We start from the raw sequence: 24,194 nt of genomic DNA on the forward strand, positions 1-24,194 counted from the left end.
GCCTCCCGGATTCAAGCAATTCTCCTGCCTCAGCCTCCTGAGTAGCTGGGACTACAGGCGCTAGCCACCATGCCCAGGTAATTTTTGTATTTTTTTAGTAGAAACGGGGTTTCACCATGTTGGCCAGGATGATCTTGATCTCTTGACCTCCTGATCCACCCGCCTTGGCTTCCCAAAGTGCTGGGATTACAGGTGTGAGCTACCGCACCCGGCCATCATTTGCTATTTTTCTATATGATTATCACGAATTCTTTTTGTTGTTGGTAGAGACAGGGTCTCATTATGTTGCTCAGGCTGATCTTGAACTCCAGGCCTCAAGCAGTCCTGCCTCAGCATCCAAAAGTGCTGAGATTAGAGGCATGAGCCACCATGGCTGGCCACTAATTCTTTTCACATCTCCAATTATCCTGCCAATACAATTTTTCCCACAACTAAATGTATCATTATTACATCAGTTCATATTTTTCTTTTCTGGAAGGCCTTCCTGGAATCCTTCCAGGCTGCCTGTCCAGTGTGAGCTGGTTGCTCTGTAAGCCTACTGTATAGCTATTACCTTCATCTCTCTCCTGTGCTGGGTTGCATTTCCTGAATCTCACGTTCTTCTCTTTCTCAGTTTGCTTTCTTGTTTGCTTGTTTTGAGATGGAGTTTTGCTTTGTCACCCAGGCTAGAGTGCAGTGGTGCAATCTCAGCTCACTGCAACCTCTGCCTCCTGGGTTCAAGTGGTTCTCTTGTCTCAGCCTCTGGAGTAGCTGGGATTGCAGGCACCCACCACCACGCCTGGCTAATTTTTGTATTTTTGGTAGAGATGGGTTTTCACCATGTTGGCCAGGCTGGTCTCAAACTCCTGACCTCAGGTGATCCACTCACCTTGGCTTCCCAAAATGTTGGGATTACAGGCGTGAGCTACCATGCCTGGCCTGCTTCCTTGTTTTGTTGGAGCACATCTTCCAGTAGTCTCTTGAGAAAAAGTACGTGGGATGAAGCCATTTAGATACCCTGCCTGCCTCAAGTAACTTTATTCTACTTATTTGAAAAATGTGGCTTGCTATAGACTTCTATATATTGTTTACCCTCAGAATCTTGAAGGCACTGCTTTATTTTTGCGTGTGTTTTTACATTTTTCTTTTTCTTTTTTTTTTTAGATGGAGTCTTGCCTGTTGGGGGTGGAGTGGTGCGATCTCAGCTCCACCTCCCAGGTTCAAGTGATTCTCCTGCCTCAGCCTCCTGAGTAGCTGGGATTACGGGCACGCACTAACATGCCTTGCTAATTTTTGTATTTTAGTAGAGATGGGGTTTTACCATATTGGTCAGGCTGGTCTTGGACTCCTGACCTCGTGATATGCCCGCTTCAGCCTCCCAAAGTGCTATGATTACAGGCATGAGCCACCACACCCGGCCATGTTTTTTATTTATTTATTTATTTGTCTAAGACAGAGTCTTACTCTGTTGCTCAGACAATCCTCATGCCTTGGCCTCAGGCGCATGCCACCACGCCTCGCTAAACTTAATTTTCTAATTTTTTGTAGCAGTAGGATCTCACAGTATTGCCCAGGCTGGTCACAAACTCCTAGGCTCAAGTGATCCTCCCAGCTCATCTTCCCAAAGTGCTGGAATTACAGGTATGAGTCATCGCACCTGGCATTCTACTGTTTTTTAGCTTCCAATTTGAGGTTGTGAAATCTGATGTCATTCTTATTTCCACATCTTTATGTGTGATCATAGTGATCAGAAGCATGGATTCTGGAGTCAGACTGCTTACAAGACTGCCTATGCAACCTTGGACAAATTTCTTAATCTTCCTGTACCTCAGCTTCCTCCTTTGCAAAATGGGGCTTTTGGAAGACTGGGTTAATACATATAAAGCACTCACTTCCTGGCACAGAGTATGCACTATATAAATATCTGCTATCGTTACTTCAGGATCTCTTTATACCTGACATTTTGAAATTTAATAAAATTAGCATGGGTCTTTTGAAATGCAGTATGCTAGGAATTCAAGAGGTATGTGGTTTACAACTTTTAAGTTCTAGAAAACTTTGACAATCTCTTTTTTTCCATCTGCTTTACTGCCTTATTCTAGAACTCCATTTAGATGCTGAACCTCCTGCTTCATTTGATCTTCATAGATTTTCTTTTATTGTACATCTTTTTGCGCTTTTTTTTTAAGTTCTGGGATACATGTGCAGAACGCGCAGGCCTGTTACATAGGTATACTGTGCCATGGTGGTTTGCTGAACCTATCAGCCTGTCATCTACGTTTTAAGCCCTGCATGCATTAGGTATTTGTCCTAATGCTCTCCCTCCCCTATCCCCCCACCCCTGATAGGCCCTGGTGTGTGATGTTCCCCTCCCTGTGTCCATGTGTCCTCATTGTTCAACTCCCACTTATGAGTGAGAACGTGCAGTGTTTGGTTTTCTGTTCCTGTGTTAGTTTGCTGAGAATGATGAATAAAGCTTTATCCATGTCCCCGCTAAGGACATGATCTCATTCTTTTTATGACTATATGGGCTATTTTCTTATTTATTTTTTGAGAAAGTGTCTCACTGTCACCTAGGCTAGAGTGCAGTGGTGCAATCTCAGCTCACTGCAGCGTCCACTTACCAGGCTCAGGTGATCCTCCCACCTCAGCTTCCAGAGAAGCTGGACTAAAGTCCACACCACCATGTCTTGCTAATTTTCGTATTTTTTGTAGGGACAGGGTTTCACCGTGTTGCCCAGGCTGGTCTTGAACTCCCGACCTCAGGTGATCCACCCACCTCAGCCTCCCAAAGTGCTAGGATTACAGGCGAGAGCCACCGCACCCGGCTCCGGGCCAGGGTTTCTAACAGCTAATTGAGTAAGGGGCTGGGCAATCTCATTTTAAATTTTTATTATTTTCAATTAGGATCCCTATCGTCTGCTATGTGTGGTGCTCCCAACTTTATCTGTATAGGTGAGAGGCAGTCACCTAGCTGTGTGGTGAGAAGGGTTTGGAGAGATCTAATTACTGTGTTTAAACTTTCAACCCGTATCTGTTTTATCCCCAGCCCTTAACCCCATCTTCCAAACACATCTTGTTTGTCTTCCCCTACTGTGAAGGATTCCTCTAAATCAGTTACCCCTCTTCCACCTCCTTTCACATCTTTCTATCTTTCAAGTGTTGACACTTTTGCTATTTCCTGCCCCACCCTCTAACCTTTGGGGCTTATGCCCGTTTTGAGTCCTTTTCTGTCATCTCAGGGGGAAGGTGCAACCCTAAATCTGAGTGTTAAATCCTCCAATCCACCAGGATCAGGGATAACACTCTCTCTGCTATGCCAGATTCAATGTATCAGCTGGTTCGTTTTATAAGACTGTGTAGAATTTCAAATAGCCAAACATTAGCCAGGAGAGTTTTATTTATTTAGGAAGAAGTTACTCTTTATTGATCAAATCACCGAAATTTGCAGCAAACAACTTAACATCTTAATAACCACCAAGGCCTGGGCTCTGAGGCTTGCTCTGCCTCTCCCAGTCCTTAATGGGGTTTGGAGGGAGAGACGTCATTAACAGAGACCAAGCCAGATGGTTGCAGGTCCTCCTTTCCCAGTCGTGACAAGCTGCTCAATTCTTGTCCAGGGCAGGAAAGAGCCAGTACTCAGTAAAGTCTAATAAAGAATTTGAGGTTGCATTATAAGACCTCTCTTAACAATTTAGATTTATCAACAGTATTGGTCCAAAACTCATTTGCTTCTGATGTAAATTTTTTCATTTTGCAATTTGTGTATGGTTTTAATTAATCATCTCAATCCCTGTGCAGAAATTAATTAATTCAGAGCAAAGGAAAATCCCTCAACCTGGAATAGCCTCATCTTACTTTGGAAAGAGAAAACAGGTATTTCTGCTCCTCCTCTACCCAAGCAATGAACAAACATTCCCCACAAAGTTCAAAATGTTACTCTGGCCTCGGAATGTACATCAAGGCTGCTTTTGATGGGCTGATTCCAATCACCTAGAAACGGCAGCTGGAACCACTATACAGGCAGCCTTCTTTGAAAATTTCTTAAAATCAACTCTTGAGAACCATCCGTGATTGTGTAAAACAGCTCTACGGTCCAAACAGCTTCTGTTCTTTCATCTCACGAGCAAGGCTCAGAGGAGGCATTTGAATTGTCAGGAGCAAGAGCAGCAGCTGTGGCCCCACGAGGTAGGACTTCAATAACTCGCGGCTTGTCAATGATCCGGGCCGTTCGGTTTCCCTTTTCCACAATGCCAACGATCCACGCTTGGTGACCCTCTCCATACTTGGAGGATTTGATTTCAGAACAAAAGCGAGCCGCCTGTTCTCTAGGCAGACAAATCAGTAATCCCCCAGAGGTTTCAGCTGAGGTTCCTTGAAGAAGCCCAAACCGTCCACTGGCCTTGCTGACGGCAGCCATCTTGGCAATTATCGGCAGATTATGAATAACAAACGACACTTCGTTTCTTTGTTGTTTCGCAAGGTTCTGGGAGTGTCCTAGAATGCCAAAGCCTGTAATATCTGTGGCCGCATGGGCATTAAATGTGTGCATTAAACCTGCAGCAGTTCTGTTGAGGGTAGCCATATTGAACATGGCTTCCTGATAGGCCAGCTCCACCTCTTCTCTGGAGATCACCATCTTTACTTTATTCCATCTTTCAGGATTATCCAGCCATTGGTGGGCATTGACAGCAACCTGGGTTCCTAACGGTTTGGTTAACACCAACACATCCCCAACCACCGCGCTGTCGGGCATTATGAATTCATTTGGCTGGCATACCACAGTGGCAACTCCACCGATTATAATCCAAGGGTTGACCACAGTTTGCCCACCGGTCACTGCAGTCCCTCCTTCCTCAGCCGCATCCCGAAAGCCTTTGACCATGAGTGGCGTTACCTTTTCGCGTTCCTCCTCACTCATACTCTGGCTGACGCTAAGTAACATCAACATGTTGTCACACTCAGTAATGCCCATGGCGTAGAGGTCACTCAGCACGTTGGCACAAGCTATGCGCCCCATCATGTAGGGATCTTCCACCAAGGGGTAAAAGAAGTCCGTGGTCTGCACCAGGGACAGGCCCCCATGCCTCAGGGGGATGACGCAGGAGTCCATCCCGATGCCCAAGGCTGGAAAAGTGGGGCTGGGGCCCGCTCCGGTTTCCTGCGACGCCTCTTCCTGACCGCCCGCCAGGCCCCGGCCCAGTGGGGGCCGCACGTCCGGCCGCGTCAGTCCCGCCAGGAGTTTGAGCAGCGTCTCCTGCGGGACCTTGCAGCCTCAGCCCTTCATGCCGGAGAAGCCCGTCAGCCGCCAGCTCGGGCTGAGGCCCAACGCCTGGGGCTCGAAGGGCCGGTAGTTGGAGAAGTTCCGGCTCAGAGTCAAGCCCGCCGGGCCCGAGGAGCCTTCCGCAGCTACCATCGCCGCCATCGCCTCCCCGCAGGCGCCAGTCGCCGAGGCTTCCGCCATCGCGCCTGCCCGACAGGGAAGGGAGGGGAGAAGAGGAAAGGGCCCTTTTATTTTCCACTCAGGTTAAAATGAAGTAAAAGTCAAATATTACCCGCAGGGATTCTCCCCGGCACTACTCACAGCGTCAGACTCGCGCCGCACGCAGCCTTCCAAGTCTTCCTGATAGAAGAGCCGCCGGGCTCCCTTATTTATATCCCTGGTGATTGACGGCCGCAACATCCAATGAAACTCCGCCACCAAGAGGCGGGCTTCCTAGACTCTAAAAGGCGCAACGACCCCGGGCTTGCAAAACCGCTTGCTCCGAACTTGCGGAACGTCACGTGCTTTTGTTTCCTTCACCTTGATATTTAAATAGTTTCTTGGCAGTGGCTCGTGGAACTCTGCTCTCTTCGAGTCACTTTACCAAATCCAGCAAATTGTAGACGAGGGAAGATCGGTCCCTTGGCAAACATCATGACCGGCAGAACTGTCCCAAGGGGCACTTGGCAGCACGTGATGGATCTAGGGTGGCCAAATAGCCCAAGGTTAAAAACAGAAAGAATAAGAAATTAGAAATTAAACTGCTACCATTAAGTAAGCAAACTGCAGGCAGCATTAATATAATGAAATGTTAACATGGACTTTAAGAACTCTAGAGCTCAGGAGGTTGAGGATGCAGTGAGCTGTGACCGCGCCACTGCACTCCAGTCTGGGGGACAGAGTGAGACCTTGTCTCTAAAAAAGCAAACAACAGTAACAAACACCCCACACACAAAGCAAGAAAGGAAGGGAGGGAGGGAGGGAAGGAGGGAAGGAAGGAAGGAAGGAAGGAAGGAAGGAAGGAAGGAAGGAAGGAAAAAAAGGAGAGAGAGATTGATTTAGGACCGAAAGTCCAGACACCTGCATGGATTCTAATGGTGTTTCCCACCAGCTGTCTGTGGGAGTCATTTTCCATTGAGTCATCCATCTGTGGAACAGAGTGGGTTACATACGACTGGTCTATTCTAACATTTCTATATCTCTGTAAGTTTATATATATATAATTTTATATAGCCATGGAGGACAGTTTGGCAATATCTATTAAAACCTCTGCCTCCCAGGTTCAATCGATTCTCCTGCCTTAGCCTCCCGAGAAGCTGGGATTACAGGCACTCGCCACCACGCTTGGCTAATTTTTGTGTTTTTAGTAGAGATGGGGTTTCACCATGTTGGCCAGCCTGGTCTTGAACTCCTGACCCTAGGTGATCCGTCAGCCTCAGCCTCCCAAAGTGCTGAGATTACAGGCGTGAGCCACCATGCCCAGCTGATAAAAACTTTTTTAAAAGACAAGAGAATGAACACAACACTTAGCATAGTGGCTATTTCTGGGGAGGGCTACATAGGGAGCTTCTGGGCTATGTTTAATTCTGTTCCTTGGGCTGGTGGTGGGTACATGGTACATGGTTGTTCTTTAAATACATAGATATTTAATACATGGATATTTTCCCATAATCTTTTTGTAAGTATGCTATATTTCAGAATTTTAAAAACAAAAAGAAAACATGATAGAGTGGAAAAATAGATGTGGAAGCAATAGATTGTCTGATTGATGCCTGCATTGCTATTGGTGAGCTGGCTGACCTTGAGGAAGTAATATAGCCTCTCTGCACCTTAGTTTCCACTTCTGTTAAACCAACGTCACAATCTCTTCTTAGGATCTAGAGGAAGGACCATAGGAAACCTCAGCTGAGAAGTGTTTTGCAAAATGTTCAGCCTATTGCACAGGGAAAGGATCCTATCTCTAAGGGTAAAAGGAAAACATTGTATTACGTCTGTACTCACCTGACCCGAGTTAAAAAGTGACTAGGTCAGGTACTGCTGGTTATACATTCTCTTAGTTCTTTGGACTTCTCCGTCTTGGCATTTAGCATAATTTGTTCTTTAATCATTTGATAATGCCATGCCTATCTGTCTGGCCCCCTCGTTTGTAAGCTCCGCAGAGCAGGGGTTGCTTTGTTTTTTTGTTTGCCTGTTTTTTCTGAGATGGAGTTTCGCTCTTGTTGGTCAGGCTGGAGTGCAATGGCTCCTCTCAGCTCACTGCAACCTCTGCCTCCAAGGTTCAAGCAACTCTCGTGCCTCAGCCTCCTGAGTAGCTGGGATTACAGCCGCCCGCCACTAAACCCAGCTAATTTTTGTATTTTTAGTAAAGATGGGATATCACCATGTTGGCCAGGCTGGTCTCAAACTCCTGACCTCAAGTGATCTGCCCGCCTTGGCCTCCCAAAGTGCTGGGATTACAGGCACGAGCCACTGCCCCTGGCTGAGGGGCCTCCTTGATAATACTTTTCTACACCATGCCCCTCTAGGAAACAGTCTTTGGGGGAAGGTTTTCATCCATACAGTTCCCTGTTGCTTCTACTTGGAGTAATATTCACTTGGCCCAGTGCAAAGAAAGTCATGCATTTGCCTTGGCCAGTGACCAACCTGCTGTGCTCAGAATGACATGTGCATGTGCCTCTGTGCAGGTGACCTTAGGGGCCTCTCAAGGGTGACCCTGAGAGCTGAAGCCTCAGCACCTGGAAGCATTCCTTTTGTTCTTTTCTTGTTTTTCACCGAGAGATCCATTGAGGTATATTTACTATTTGTGACCGGGCACAGTGACTCATGCCTGTAATCCCAGAACTTTGAGAGGCCAATTCAGGCGGATCACCTGAGATCAGGAATTGGAGATCAGCTTAGCCAACATGGCAAAACCCCATTTCTACTAAAAATACAAAAATTAGCTGGCCATGGTTGTGTGTGCATATAATTCCAGCTACTCAGGAGGCTGGCAGGAGACTAGCTTGAACTCGGGAGGTGGAGGTTGCAGTGAGCCAAGATCGAACCATTGCACTCCAGCCTGGGCAACTCCTGAGCGAGACTCCATCTAAAAAAAAAAAAAAAAAAAAGAATAAGAGGACCTTGCTTGAGCACAGGAGTTCAAGGCGACAGTGAGCTATGATTGCGCCACTCCACTCCAGGCTGGGAAATGATTAACAGGATTGGAGTTCCAGCCCCTGGTTTGCTATTTCACATACAACAAAGGCATTTGGGCCACGAATGTGGGTTTTTTTTCCCTGTTATGATAATCATTTGGGATTATAACACTGCACTTGAAGGATCAGTACACCTAAAAAATTCTTATTTTTTACTGTGGTAAAATATACATACCTTTAGTACACTATTCCTTTTTTCCCCTTTTTTCTTTTCTTTTTCTTTTTTTTTTTTTTTTTTTTTTTTTTGAGACAAGGTCTTGCTGTGTGGGCTGGAGTGCAATGGTTTAATTATAGCTCCCTGCAGCCTTGACCTCCTGAGCTCAAGCAATCCTCCTACCCCAGCCTCCCAAGTAGCTGGGACTACAGGTGCACACGACCACACCTGCCACATTTTTGCAGAGATGGGGTCTTGTTATGTTTTCCAGGCTGATCTTTAACTCCTGGGCTCAAGTGATCCACTCACCTGGGCTTCTCAAAATGCTGAGATTACGGGTGTAAACCACCACACCTGGCCCCATTTTTTTCTTATTGAAAATAATTCTGTTGTCATTATAGAAAATCACAAAATACAACTTCATGAAAAGGAGTAATATTAAAACAACTGGAAATCCCATTTCCCAGAGAGAAATCCTATTAATACCTTAATGGATGGTCTTTTAAACATTTTCCACCTACACTGTCACCACCTCACACTGAACTCCAGGGGGCACCCGTCACCCTCCATGCTGTGGGAAACCCTGCCCTGTGTGCTGTGTATATATAAAATAAATAAACAAGATTATCCCATTAACAGGATAATCTTATTTATTCGGTTATTTATTTTATTATTTTGTGTGTGTGTGTGAGACAAAGTCTCACTCTGTCGCCCAGGCTGGAGTGCAGTGGTATGATCTTGACTCACTGCAACCTCTGCCTCCTAGGTTCAATTGATTCTCTTGTCTCCGCCTCCCAGTTGCTGGGACTACAGGTGCCTGCCACCACACCTGGCTAATTTTTGGTATTTTTAGTAGAGACGGGGTTTCCTCATGTTGGCCAGGCTGGTCTTGAACTCCTGACGTCAGGTGATCCACTGGCCTTGTCCACCTAAAGTGCTGGGATTACAGGCATGAGCCACCACGGCCAGCCTCAATTATTTCTAGTAAGAAATAAAATAATGGCTAAAAATTAACTGGCATACCAGGTTATAGATGTTCAACACTCCCCAGGTTCATTCCCAAATATTTACTGAAGACTTAACTCTGTGCCAGCCACTGTGCTAGACCCGGGGGTACAGCAATGAACACAACAGATAAAATTGTCTCACAGCAGTGAGCCAAGATCACTCCACTGCATGGCAACAAGAGCAAAACTCTGTCTCAAAAAAAAAAAAAATTAAATTAAAAAAAAAAATTCGAGAGGTCTGGAACCTCCGAAGCGTCTTTCCTGCAGTCTGAGCATTACGTTGGCCCAGCATCCAAATGAGTGCCCCAGTTGCCATTCCCTGACCTGGGCCTGACCCAGGACGGGCACAGCCTCAGTTCCCAAGCCCCACTTACCCTGGACTTGCCTGTAGGACTTACAGTAACAGGCTCTGCCACAGAAGACTTGAGAGATTAAAAAAAAAAAACGACTTGAGAGATGACACCTACGTCCACCACCCTCACACCTTCATCAGCTGCCACCATCCCAAGTGACAGAAAGCTTCAGCTTCATATCTGGGGCAAATGTGAGAAGCCCTAGTGCATCAGCTCTTGCTATAAGAGCAAGAGAGCCACACATGGTGGGTTGAGCCTGTAGCCTCAGCTAGTTGGGAGGCTGAGGCAGCAGGGTCATTGGAGTCCAAGGGTTCAAGGCCATAGCGTGCTACAATGGGCACCTGTGAATGGCCACTGCACTCCAGCCCGGGCTACATAGTGGCTGCTCTCCATTCCCCTTTGGAGTGGCTATTTCTCTGCCCAAGAAACACTATTACCTTCAAGAGGAAGTCCCTCCCCTGTGATACAATACCCTGGTCTTTCCTCTGTTCTATCATTTACCATGCTGGATTTTCTCTGACACCTGTGAGCTCCTATAGCTGGAACCCCGCTTCACTGGTCTCCTTGTGCCCAAGGCTCAGCGCAGGGTCTGGTACAAAGAAAGCCTTGGAGAGTGTTGGTTGAATGAATAAATGCAAAGAACGTGAAGAAGGAAAGAGCGCAACACCCTGACTCAGGGCTCACCAAAGCACTGCAAATCCTTTTTAAAAATTAGAATTTTTTTGAGACAGGGTCTTGCTCTGTCACCTAGGCTGGAGTGCAATTGCACAATCTTGACTCACTGCAACCTCTGCCTCCCAGGTTCAAGTGATTCTCCCACCTCAGCCTCCCCAGTAGCTGAGACTACAGGCATGTGCCACCACACCGGCTACTTTTTTCATTTTTAGTAGAGACGGAGTTTCACCGTGTTGGCCAGGCTGCTCTCGAACCCCTGACCTCAAGTAATCCACCTGCCTTGGCCTCCCAAAGTGCTGCGATTACAGGTGTGAACTACTGTACCCAGCCAAAAATTAATTAATTTTTTTTTTTTTTTTTTTGGGATGGAGTTTCGCTCTAGTTACCCAGGCTGGAGTGCAATGGCGCGATCTCGGCTCACGGCAACCTCCGCCTCCTGGGTTCAGGCAATTCTCCTGCCTCAGCCTCCTGAGTAGCTGGGATTACAGGCACGCGTCACCATGCCCAGCTAATTTTTTGTATTTTTAGTAGAGACGGGGTTTCACCGTGTTGACCAGGATGGTCTCGATCTCTTGACCTCGTGATCCACCCGCCTCGGCCTCCCAAAGTGCTGGGATTACAGGCTTGAGCCACCGCGCCCGGCCAAATTAATTAATTTTTAAAAGAGATTATGTTTCTCACTCAGGCTGCACTCACTTGGGCTAGAGTGCAATGGTGCAATCATAGTTCACTGCAGCCTGGAACTCCTGGGCCGAAGCGATCCTCCTGCCTCACCTTCCCACCATGCCAAGCTTATCTCAAATCCATTATTAATTTTTTTTATTTTAAAAGTAATATGTGCTATTTATTTTAAAACAAACATTATGGAGATATATACACAGCCAGCCCTTCGTATCTGTGAGTTTCATGTCCGTGGATTCAACCAATCATGCATTGAAAATAATATTAAAAGAAAGAATGAATGGTTACCTCTGCACTGAACATGTACAGACATTTTTTCTTCTTTTCATTTTTCTTCTTATTTCCTAAACAATACAGTGTACCAATGATTTACATATTTATATACCATTTACATTGTATTAGATATTGTAAGTTATCTAGAAATGATTTGTGTAGGTTACATACAAATACTATGCCATTTTATATAAGGGATGTGAGCATCCATGGAATCAGTCCCCCAGGGACGATGATCATTCAAGCAATTCTCCTCCCAGAGCCTCCGGAGTAGCTGACCTTACAGGCGCCCGCCACCACGCCTGGCTAATTTTTTATAAATATCAGTATCACTGCACATGGATGGTTCTCAAATCCTCATCTCTTCTGTGCTCTATAAATAAGACATCTCTAAAATCTAGAAATAACTGTACCAAGTTCCTCCCAGCAATTTGTTTTAAAGTATGCCTAACAAATGTTTACTAGGCAGAGATATGGACGTGGGAGGCTGAGAAAAAAACAGACTTCCTGTCTAACAGTTAAATAAGATGTAACACACAATGTTGTGTAACTTGCTTTTTTCCTGCTTATATTATCATAACGATCTTTCTATGCTAGCACATGTAAATCTACCTTTTTATTTTTGAGACAGGGTCTGGTTCTGTTGCCCAGGCTGGAGTGCAATGGCGTGACCTCAGCTCACTGCAACCTCACCTCCTGGGCTCAAATCATCCTCCCACCTCAGCTTCCCGAGTAGCTGGGACCACAGGTAGGCACCACCATACCCGGCTAATTTTTGTATCTTTTGTAGAGATGGAGTTTCGTCATGTTGCTGGAGCTGTTCTCAAACTCCTGGGCTCAGGCAATCTGCCCGCCTCAGCCTCCCAAAGTTTTGGGATTACAGGTGTGAACCACAGTGCCCAGCTAACATTTTGTTAAAGGTTGGATAGTATTCTATGAAACTGACGCATTTAACTGATTTAACCAATTTATTATTGCTGGATATTTCATTTGTCTTGCCTTCTTCTTCTTTTTTTTAATGAAAAGATTTCCTTGGCCGGGTGTGGTGGTTCATGTCACGTAATCCCAACACTTTAGAAGGCTGAGGTGAGAGGACTGCTTGAGTTTAGGAGTTCGAGACCACCATGGGCAACATGGCTAGACTCCTGTTAGCTGGGCATGGTGATGCATGCCTGTGGTCGAAGATACTTGGGAGGCTGAGGCTGGAGGATCACTGCAGTGAGCCAAGATTGTGCCACTGCACTCTAGCCTGGGTGACAGAGTAAGACCCTGCTTCAAAAAAAAAAAAAAGATTTCCTGGAACAGGCATTTACATTCATTGATTGATGATTGATTGACTGATTTTAGGCTAGTCAGGTGAAGCAGTTGGAGTGGAGAAGGATCAAGGAATCTGTAACTGGTTGTGATCAGTTCGCTGTAAACACCACTGCGCTGGAGCCAGCCCCTTTTGCTTTTATTTTGAGGCATCAGATGTCCTAAAAGTTGAAGCAGATGTTCCCCATGGGGTGATCAGAGGACTTGGGAACTGTCTTATGGGGGAACATTAGTTATAACTAAGGATGTTCAGCCTGAAAGAGAGAAGACTAAGAGGTGACATGAGCCCCGCCCAAGTATCCGAAGGGGCTTCCAGGTGTGGAATGGAACAGACTTGTCCTGGGCATTTCCACAGGGCAGAGCCAGCTGTCAGCATGGGAGTGGCAGGGAAGCATTTTCCCATAGGCAGAGCTGCAATGGATCTCAGCGTGAAGTTTCCAGCCTCCAGTCTGGAGGCGTGTAAGCAGGGCTGGCTCAACACTTAGTGGGAGGGAACAGAGAAGGGACTGTGTGAGGCAGGGGAGCGCTGGATTAGATGATATTTAGGAGCCCTTTCAAATCTGATGTTTTATGACTACACTTCTAGTTGAAGGTATCATAAGAGGTGGCACGGAGAAGTTGGTCCAATGCCTTAGAGGCCTGGGGACATTTTGGCAAGTGGTGATGGGGGGTGAGTTATCGAGGCGAAACGAACAGGCTGATCAGAGAGATTGAGGAAGGGAAGCAGGGGGTGAGAGGTGTGGGCCAAGCTAAGGCGTAAGATTGAACATTACTCCAGGTGACAAATAATTTTGGTGTGTCTGCCTAGCGTGACAACCTCCACGTGAGAAATCCAGGTGATGCTGGGTTTGTATATAGGATATGACCCTCTTCCTTTGATCATAGGTTACCGCAGGGTGGACATTTGACTCCAGCTGGGCCAATCAGATCCTCCCTCCTAAGACCTAAGACTGTGGAAATTGAGACCTTAGTCTCCATGTCTTTCTTTCTTTTCTTTCCTTTTTTTTTTTTTTTTTTTTTTTTTTGAGACAGGGTCTCACTCTGTCGCCCAGGCTGGAGGGCAGTAGGGAAATCCCAGCTCACTGCAACCACCACCTCCCAGGTTCAAGTGATTCTCCTGCCTCAGCCTCCCAAGTAGCTGGGACTACAGGCACCTGCCACCATGCCCGGCTAATTTCTGTATTTTTAGTAGAGATGGAGTTTCACCTTGTTGTCCAGACTGTTCTCGGACTCCTAGCTTCAAATGATCCATCTACCTTGGCCTCCCAAAATGTTGGAATTACAGGTGTGAGCCACCGCCCCTGGCCATCCATGGTCTTTCTTTTCTTTTTCTTTTTTTCCTTTTGAGACAGAGTTTTTGCTCTTGTCATCCAGACTGCAGTGCAGTGGTGCAATCTCAGCTCACTACAACCTCTGTCCCCCGGGTTCAAGTGATTCTCTTGCCTCAGCCTATCAAATAGCAGGGATTACAGGCGCCTGCCACCACATCCAGTGAATTTTTTGTATTTTTAGTAGAGACAGGGTTGCACTGTGTTGACCAGACTGGTTTCGAACTCTCGACATCAAGTGATCCACCCACCTCCGCCTCCCAAAGTACTGTGATTACAGGCGTGAGCCACCATGCCCGGTCATGGTCTTTCAATTAAGCAAGTGCAAAGTTGGGAACTGATGTTGCCACTGAAGGGCAGTTATATTCACAGTTTGTTGAAAAAAAGGTGACCTGCAGAGAAAGGGAGAATGGAGGGATATGGTGGCCTCCTCCAGCCGCCCAGGAGACCTGATATATTTGGGTTCCTTGAAGGGTTTTTTGATAGCCCTTAAATTATTGGGGTATGGCCGGGCGTGGTGGCTCATGCCTGTAATCCTAGCACTTTGGGAGGCCGGTGGGGGGGTGGATCACCTGAGGTCAGGAATTCAAGACCAGCTTGGCCATCATGGTGAAACCCCATCTTTAAAATAAATAAATAAATAAATAAATAGTTATTGGGGTATTGTTTGTTTGTTATTTGAGACAGTGTCTGGCTCTGTCACCCAGGCTGGAGTGCTGTGGTATGATCATAGTTCCCTGCAGCCTCAGCCTCCTAGACTCAAGTGATCCTCCTGCCTCAGCCTCCTGAGTAGCTGGGACTGCAGGCAAATGCCACCATTTGCAGCTACAGATTATTCTTTTGGTTCTAGCCAGCTCACAGGGGCTCCTCCTACCTGCCACACCATATGAGCTTTGGCCAAGAACTTCCAAAATAATAGGGAGTCATCCAGGGCTCCCCAGTGAGCTTCAGGAATATTCAGCTGGAGGAGGACTGGCAGAAGGGGTTGAGAAGAGAGCCCAGCAGCTGTTGAGGCCAGCAGGCCTTCCTAATCATTCCACTACTAGAGGTGCTATTGGAGATGATTAGAAAGATGCTACAGGGCCGAGCACAGTGGCGCACACCTGTAATCCCAGCACTTTGGGAGGCTGAGGCAGGCGGATCACAAGGTCAAGAGATCAAGACCATCCTGGCCAACGTGGCGAAACCCCGTCTCTACTAAAAATACAAAAATTAGCTAGGTGTGGTGGTGCACACCTGTAGTACCAGCTACTTGGGAGGTTAGAGCAGGAGAATCACCTGAATCTGGGAGGCAGAGGTTACAGTGAGCTGAGATTGCACTCCAGCCTGGGCAACACAGCAAGACTCCGTCTCAAAACAAACAAAAAGACTGAAAGAGCTGCTTCACTAGCCTGTACATGCCAGAGCCCAGGCTGTAGCTTTGGGACACCTTCCCCATGATGCAATCAAAGCAGAGAGAACCCTTCTCCCCAGCTCTGCCACAGCTCCTTCAGCCCTGGCACGTCCAGGGCTCAGGGCCAAAAGCAAGGGGAATGGCTCTAAGGTCAGACTATAGAACAGCAGCCAAGGGGCAATGCCTGGAGCAGCTCACCCTCCAGGGAGAAGAATGGAGTACCAGTAAGATAGTGCTGGAGGCTTTCTGCAAGAACTCGGGTTTGCAGGAAGCTGGAGAGCCTGGACTGGCAGGTGGAGGCCATGAGGCCACAGCACGGGGATGTGAAAGTTAATACGATGCTATTGGAACTCATGGGTTAGTGAGTCCTGTAGAGGTGTGAGGTAAATACAGAGGGAGGTCTGAGGCCCAAAGAGGGAAATACCCTCATCCACATTATTTGTTTATTTTTAGTTTTGAGACAGAATCTTCCTCTGTAGCCCAGGCTAGAATGCAGTCAAGCTATCTCTGCTCACTGTAGCCTCCACCTCCTGGGCTCAAGCGATTCTCCTGCCTCAGGCTCCCAGGTAGGTGGGATTACAGGCACCCACTACCGCATTGAACTAATTTTTGTATTTTTAGTAGAGACAGGGTTTCACCATATTGGCCAGGCTGGTCTTGAACTTTTGGCCTAGGTGATTCACCTGTCTCAGCCTCCCAAAGTGCTGGGATTACAGGCATGAGCCGCCATGCCTGGCCCATTCATCGACATTAAAGGAAAGAGAGTGTTGGTCCTATCTGGCTCCCAGGTCTCTGGCCCTGAACTATATGTTCGTTTGCAAACACACTCTCTCTCTCACACACACAAATCAACTATCCACTTAGAGTCTGGAAATGAAGCCTCTGAAGTGAGCTCACCCAGTGACAATGGACCGTGTGGACTACATGTGAACACCCCCAAGGGATGCTATCCTTCCAAAGCCCTGTCTGTGGTGCATGCAGCTCAGTCCTTCCTCAGAAAATTCCGGTTGAGTTTCTAGACTTTAGTTTGTATTTATTTATTTATTTGTTTATTTAGAGACAGAGTCACAAACACAAGAAGAAAATAAAAAAATTAAAAAAATAAAAAGAGACAGAGTCTCACTCTGTCACCCAGGCTGGAGTACAGTGGCATGATCTCGGCTCACTGCAACCTCTGCCTCCCAGTTTCAAGCGATTCTCCTCCCCCAGCCTCCTGAGTAGCTGAGACTACAGGCACCCGCCATCACGCCTGGCTTTTTTTTTTTTTTTTTTTTTTGGATTTTTAGTAGAGACAGGGTTTCACCACATTGGTCAGGCTGGTCTTGAACACTTGACCTCAAATGATTCACTCTCCTCGACCTCCTAAGTGCTGGGATTACAGACATGAGCCACTGCACCTGGCCTTGAGTTTCTAAAACTTTGGAATGCCCAGACCGACTTACCACGAGATCACAAAGGCCTTGGAGCCTGATGGTGGCCTCCAAGCTCCACCCATCATAAGCCCCATCAACACCTTAGAAACCTCTCCCGCGAGGTGCACCCTCCCCTAAACCTCTTGGCAGGTGGGAAGAAGAGGAAGGAGCAGTGTGGTGACCCACAAACATCTGTCAGAGCCATCTTGACCAAAGTGGCCTTTGTCGTGCACCCAGGAGGAAGTGGTGGGTGGGGAACCAGGCTGCTGGGAGACAGCAGCAGCTGAGAGCGAGGCAGCGCCTGCCCAGCAAGGGCCTCCGTGAAGCTGCAGGCAGACCTTTAGCCCTGATTTAGCCCTGAGCCCTCCAGGGACTGGTGTGGGGCAGGGAAGCCCCGCCTGCTTCTCCAGCCAGAGCCCTGCTGCTCACTCCATGTCTGTGGTCATTTGTCTCAGTGTGCTCAGCAGCCTCCTGCTGCCACACCCCAGCTTAATCCACTTTTTTTTTTTTTTTTTGAGACAGGGTCTCACTCTGTTACTCAGGGTAGAGAGCAGTGACGCTGACTCGGCTCAGCATAGCCTCAACCTCCCCAGGCTCAGGAGATTCTCCCTCCTCAGCCTCCTGGGTAGCTGGAACCACAGGCGCATTCCACCACAGCTACCTAATTAATTTTTCTTTTTTTTTTTTTTTTTGGTAGAGAAGGGGTTTTGCCATGTTGCCCAGGCTTACGCATCATTTTATTCATTTAAAAGTCACAAGAGGCCGGCATGGTGGCTCATGCCTGTAAACCCAGCACTTTAGGAGGCCGAGGCAGGTGGATCACCTGTCAGGAATTTGAGACCAGCCTGGACAACGAGGTGAAATCCTGTCTCTACTACAAATACAAAAAATTACCCAGGCATGGTGGTGGGTGCTTGTAATCCCAGCTACTCGGGAGGCTGAGGCAGGAAAATTGCTTGAAACCAGGAGGCAGAGTTTGCAGTGACCTGAGATCACGCCACTGCACTCCCGCCTGGGCAACAGAGTGAGACTCCATCCCAAAATTTAAGTAAATAAATAAAAGCCAAAAGAGAGAAATATTCAGCAGGAAAGTGTATGGACTGGGACTAGAGGAGCCCTGAGGAATGGAGGCAGCTCTGCAAATTATTGCTGGTTTTTTTTTTTTTCTGAGACGGAGTCTCGCTCTGTTGCCCAGGCTGGAGTGCCATGGTGCAATCTTGGCTCACTGCAACCTCCACATCCCAGGTTCAAGAAATTCCCTTGCCTCAGCCTCCTGAGTAGCTGGGACTACAGGTGTGAGCCACCATGCTCGGCTAATTTTTTTGTTGTTGTTAGTAGAGACGGGGTTTCACTCTGTTGGCCAGACTGGTTTTGATCTCCGATCTCCCGACCTCGTGATCTACCCACCTTGGCCTCCCAAAGTGCTGAGATTACAGGTTTGATTACAGGTGCCACCGCATCTCGCCGTCTGGTACTCTTAACCTGCTCCCCTTATGGTCAATGTTGACCTTGAATCAACAGCTGCTGAACCCAGGAGACCTCACAGATGTCTAGATTCAGCACTTAGAGGGTAACACCTACCCTCTACCCTGTGTGTTCCCATGACTCCAGAAATAATTAATTGCAACTTGCATTAAGTCCACAGGCAAGTTTGAAATCTAGCTAGAAAAAGTAGCAGGAAAGGCAAAATAAGCTGGAATTTGTTAGAAAAGCAAAGAGAAGGGCGCGGCGGCTCACGCCTGTAATCCCAGCACTTTGGGAGGCCAAGGCGGGTGGATCACGAGGTCAAGAGATGGAGACCATACTGGTCAACATGGTGAAATCCCATCTCTACTAAAAAATACAAAAATTAGCCAGGCGTGGTGGTGGGTGCCTGTGGTCCCAGCTACTCAGGAGGCTGAGGCGGAAGAATCACTTGAACCCAGGAGGCGGAGGTTGCAGTGAGCTGAGATTACGTCACTGCACTCCATCCTGGCAACAGAGCAAGACTCCTCCATCTCAAAAAAAGAAGAAGAAGAAGAAAACCAATGAGAAGCTCTCATAAAATGCTTCCAGTTCAAATCAGAATTAAGGTAAACATTAGGTCCCACCAGCTTTGCAGAGCTGTAGATGTTTTGCTCTTGTTCTTTCAAAAAAGAAGAGTCTATAATAAGCATGTTCATTTGTGAGAAATACTGTGCTTGTTAACTTTTTTGCAGCCATCCCCAAGTTAGTTTAAAGTTTATATGTTGTTCAAGAACAGCATATATGCTGGTTAGGATGTTTGTTTGTTTTTTTTCAAAAATTTTTTTTTCTTTTTTATAAGACGGGGTTTTACCATGTTTGTCAGGCTGGTCTTGAACTTTCGGCCTCAGGTGATCCACCCACCTTGGCCTCCAAAGTGCTTGGATTACAGGCATGAGCCACTACACCCGGCCAGGATGTGTTTATAGCTGATGCATCTCCAACAAATTTTTCATAAAGGCGGCCAGCTTCTGAACATCTTCAATCGTGACAGCATTATACAGAGAGGCCCGGATGCCTCCCACAGACCTGTGCCTGTTCAAGGGCAATATATTGAATTCAAGAGCTTTATCAAGAAATCTTTTTCTAAAGCATCATCTCCTTTGGCATTGACGATTTGGAATGGAATATTCATCTTGCTTCTATTTTGGGGGTCCACTGGACATATGTAGAATCCTTGAATTATCAATAATCTCACCAATCATTTGGGATTTGATGGAGCTAAGCTTCTCCATGGCTGCAGCACCTCCATTGTTTTCAATCCACTGCAGGACACACCTTGCACCATCTCATTGGTGCAGTGATACACATAGGAGGCATCCCAGTTGAGGTTCCAGGTGCTTGGACATGGAATATCTATATCATTCACAAGTTTAAGGTGAACGATATTTATAGTCCCAAACTTATTGGCTTCTTCTGTGGCCTTAGCAAGCTCCTGTCACCACATAGTCTGCACAGCTTCCTGCTTGCTTTCTTTTTTCCTTTTTTTGAAACAGAGTCTTACTCTGTCACCCAGGCTGGAGTGCAGTGGCACGATCTCAGCTCACTGCAACCTCCGCCTCCAGGTTTCAAGTGATTCTCCTGCCACCACATATGGCGGCACATCCAGCTAATTTTTTGTATTTTTAGTAGACATGGGGTTTCACCATGTTGGCCAGGCTGGTCTCGAACTCCTGACTTTGTGATCTGCCCGTCTCGGCCTCCCACAGTGCTGGGATTACAGGTGTGAGCTACCGTCCCCGGCTACCTTCCTGCTTTCAAGCCAATCAGGTTTAAGGGGACAGCACTGAACTGGCTGGACCCACCTCTTGGCACAAAAATCACCTTATAGTTGTCTGGAATGGCTAACAATTACCGCACAAGATTCTCTGTTAATAATCTTGGCAAAATCTGACAACTTGTGACTTATTTCTTTTTTATTTTATTTTGTTTTTTATTTTTATTTTATTTCAAAGATGGGGTTTCACCATGATGGCCAGGCTGGTCTTGAACTCCTGGCCTCAGGTGATCCACCCACCTCGGCCTCCCAAAGCCTGTGACTTACTTCTTTTTTTTTTTTTTGAGACGGAGTTTTGCTCTTGTTACCCAGGCTGGAGTGCAATGGCGCGATCTCGGCTCACCGCAACCTCCACCTCCCGGGTTCAGGCAATTCTCCTGCCTCAGCCTCCTGAGTAGCTGGATTACAGGCACGCGCCACCATGCCCAGCTAATTTTTTTGTATTTTCAGTAGAGACGGGGTTTCACCATGTTGACCAGGATGGTCTCGATCTCTTGACCTCGTGATCCACCCGCCTCGGCCTCCCAAAGTGCTGGGATTACAGACTTGAGCCACCGTGCCCGGCCGCCTGTGACTTATTTCAAGAACACTAATGCCAACTCCCTTGTAGTCTAATAATTCCTTTTGTATCTTTAACAACACTGATCAGGGCAGCTTGGCAGGACCAGGCCCGGAGTTAACCACCTGCCTTGGGGTGTCCACGGTGTGGCGGTGAGGGCGGCGAGTGAGCCAAAGAGGACCAAATGTGTGAACAGTGAGCATTCCTGGCTGCTGCAGGGAGAGTCTGTCTTACTCTTTCACCCAGACTGGAGCACAGTGGTGTCATCATAGCTCACTGCAGCCTCCAACTCCTGGGTTCGAGCAATCCTCCTGCCTCAGCCTCCTGAGTAGCTGGGACTATAGGTACCCGCCACCATGCCTGGCTAATTTTTGTATTTTTTCATAGAAGTGGGGTTTTGCTGTGTTGCCCAGGCTGGTCTCAAACTCCTGGGTTCAACTTGTCCTCCCACCTCAGCCTTCCAAAGTGCTGGGATTACAGGCATGAACCACCACTCCTGGCCTTACTTGGTCTTTTTTACAGGCTATCTACAGCACCTGGCATTGTTAATAATATTTGTTGAATGAATGCCTCTCTATAGAATAATTCCAGGCTCACACCTGTAATCCCACCACTTTGGGAGGCCTAGGCTGAAGGATTGCTTGAGGCCAGGAATTTAAGACCTGGCAACACAGCAAGAACCTATCTCTACAAATTTTTTTTAATTTTTGAGATGGAGTCTCGCTTTGTCCCAGGCTGGAGCGCAGTGGCCTGATCTCAGCCCACTGCAGCCTCCGTCTCCCAGGTTCAAGTGATTCTCCTGCATCAGCCCTCCCTCCCCACCCCCCACTCCGTAGCTGGGATTACAGGCGTGTGCCACCATGCCCAGCTAATTTTTGTATTTTTAGTAAAGATGGGGTTTCACCATCTTGTCCAGGCTGGTCTTGAACTCCTGACCTCATGATCCACCCACCTCGGCCTCCCAAAATGCTGGGATTACAGGCATGAACCACCACGCTCGGCTACAAAATTATTTTTTAAAAAATAGCTGTTTTTTCCTCAGCTGCTGCCAAGGTGCTCGGTCCTTCCGAGGAAGCTAAGGCCGCGTTGGGGTGAGGCCCTCACTTCATCCGGCGACTAGCACCGCGTCCGGCAGCGCTAGCCCCACACTCACCCGCATCATGGCCTCCGTCTCCGAGCTCGCCTGCATCTACTCGGCCCTCATTCTGCACGACGATGAGGTGACCGTCACGGAGGATAAGATCAATGCCCTCATTAAAGCGGCCGGTGTAAATGTTGAACCTTTTTGGCCTGGCTTGTTTGCAAAGGCCCTGGCTAACGTCAACATTGGGAGCCTCATCTGCAATGTAGGGGCTGGTGGGCCTGCTCCAGCAGCTGGTGCTGCACCCGTAGGAGGTCCTGCCCCCTCCACTGCTGCTGCTCCAGCTGAGGAGAAGAAAGTGGAAGCAAAGAAAGAAGAATCCGAAGAGTCTGATGATGATATGGGCTTTGGTCTCTTTGACTAAACCTCTTTTATAATGTGTTCAATAAAAAGCTGAACTTTAAAAAAAAAAAAAATAGCTAAGCATGATGGACACATATCTGTGGTTCCAGTTACTTGGAAGGCTAAGGTGGGAAGATCACTTACAGGCACGAACCACCATGCTCAGCCAAAAATGTCTTTAATCCACAAGACAGGCAATAACAAATGCTGGTGAGGATGTGGAGAAAAGGGGAACTGTGTACATTGTTCGTGGGAACGTGAAAAGTACAACTGCTATGGAGAACAGTTTGGGGGTTCCTCAAAAACTAAAAATAGAGCTATCATACGATTCAGCAATCCCACTGCTGAGCATAAACCCAAAACAAAGACAATCAGAGCCAGGCGTGGTGGCTCACATCTGTAATCCCAGCACTGTGGGAGGAGGCAGGAGAATCACTTGAACCCGGGAGAGGCAGACTTTGCAGTGAGCTGAGATCAGGCCAATTGCACTCCAGCCTGGGCAACAGAGGGAGGCTCCATCTCAAAAAAAAAACAAAAACAACCAGTCTATCAAAGAGATACGTGCACTCACATGTTTGTTGCAGCACTGTTTCCAATAGCTAAGATTTGGAAGCAATCTGAGTGTCCATCAGCAGATCAATGGATAAAGAAAATGAGGTTTGGGCCGGGCGCAGTGGCTCACGCCTGTAACCCCAGCACTTTGGGAGGCTGAGGCGGGTGGATCACGAGGTCAAGAGATCGAGACCATCCTGGTCAACATGGTGAAACCCCGTCTCTACTAAAAATACAAAAAATTAGCTGGGCATGGTGGCGTGTGCCTGTAATCCCAGCTACTCAGGAGGCTGAGGCAGGAGAATTGCCTGAACCCAGGAGGCGGAGGTTGCAGTGAGCCAAGATTGCGCCATTGCACTCCAGCCTGGGTAACAAGAGCGAAACTCCATCTCAAAAAAGAAAACGAAAATGAGGTTCATGTACACACAGTGGAGTACTATTCAGCCAGAAAAATGAATGAGATCCTGTTATTTGCAACAACATGGAACTGGAAGTCATTATGTAAAGTGAAATCAGTCAGGCACAGAAAGACAAATAACAAATGTTCTCATTTATTTGTGGGATCTAAAAATAAAAAACGATTGAACTCATGGACATAGAGAGTAGAAGGATGGTTACCAGAAAGTAGAAAGATGGTGGGAGGCATGAGGGCAGAGGTAGGGATGGTTAACGGCTACAAAAAATAGTTAAAGGGGCTGGGCGCAGTGGCACACACCTGTAATACCAGCACTTCGGGAGGCCGAGGCAGACAGATCACTTGAAGTCAGGAGTTTGAGACCAGCCTGGCCAACATGATGAAACCCCATCCCTACTAAAAATATAAAAATTAGCTAGGCATGATGGTGGCTGCCTGTAATCCCAGCTATTCAGGAGGCTGAGGAAGGAGAATCGCTTCAACCCGGGAGGCAGAGGTTGCAGTGAGCCAAGATCTCACCACTGCACTCCAGCCTCCTTGATAGAGCGAATCCCTGTTACCCTGTCAAAAAAAAAAAAAAAAGAATGAACAAGACCCACCATTTACTACTATAACAGGGTTACTATAGTCAGCAACAATTTAACTGTATGTTTTAATATAACTAAAAGAGCGTAATTGGATTGTTTATAACACAAAGCATAAATGCTTGAGGAGATGGGTATCCCATTCTCCATGCTGCTTTTTATTTCACATTGCACACCTGTGTCAAAACGTCTCATGAACCCCATAAAGATGTATATACCTACTATGCTCCCACAAAAACTAAAAATAAAACCTTTTTTTTTTTTTTGAGACGGAGTTTTGCTCTTGTTACCCAGG

General features: G+C 47.2%; 1 protein-coding gene and 2 pseudogenes across 2 annotated transcripts; 1 reads left to right on the forward strand and 2 right to left on the reverse strand.

Moving 5' to 3' along the window:
• Positions 1 to 3,339: 3,339 nt before the first annotated feature.
• Positions 3,340 to 5,672, reverse strand: SEPHS2 (selenophosphate synthetase 2). Its single transcript, XM_032243198.1, has 2 exons — positions 5,564 to 5,672; positions 3,340 to 5,448 (listed from the first exon to the last, which is right to left on the reverse strand). The coding sequence occupies exon 2, from the start codon at positions 5,441 to 5,443 to the stop codon at positions 4,100 to 4,102; it is 1,344 nt and encodes a 447-aa protein (XP_032099089.1). The 5' UTR covers positions 5,444 to 5,448; positions 5,564 to 5,672; the 3' UTR covers positions 3,340 to 4,099.
• Positions 5,673 to 14,587: 8,915 nt separating this feature from the next.
• On the reverse strand, positions 14,588 to 21,086 carry LOC116526430 (annotated as a pseudogene).
• An 810-nt stretch (positions 21,087 to 21,896) lies between these two features.
• LOC116526665 lies at positions 21,897 to 22,422 on the forward strand (annotated as a pseudogene). Its single transcript, XR_004258229.1, has one exon. The product of XR_004258229.1 is annotated as a 60S acidic ribosomal protein P1 pseudogene (transcript).
• Positions 22,423 to 24,194: the final 1,772 nt, after the last annotated feature.

Source organism: Sapajus apella, unplaced genomic scaffold (genome assembly GCF_009761245.1).
Source record: "Sapajus apella isolate SASKATOON/1434 unplaced genomic scaffold, GSC_monkey_1.0 scaffold51, whole genome shotgun sequence".
NCBI classification, from domain to species: domain Eukaryota; kingdom Metazoa; phylum Chordata; class Mammalia; order Primates; family Cebidae; genus Sapajus; species Sapajus apella.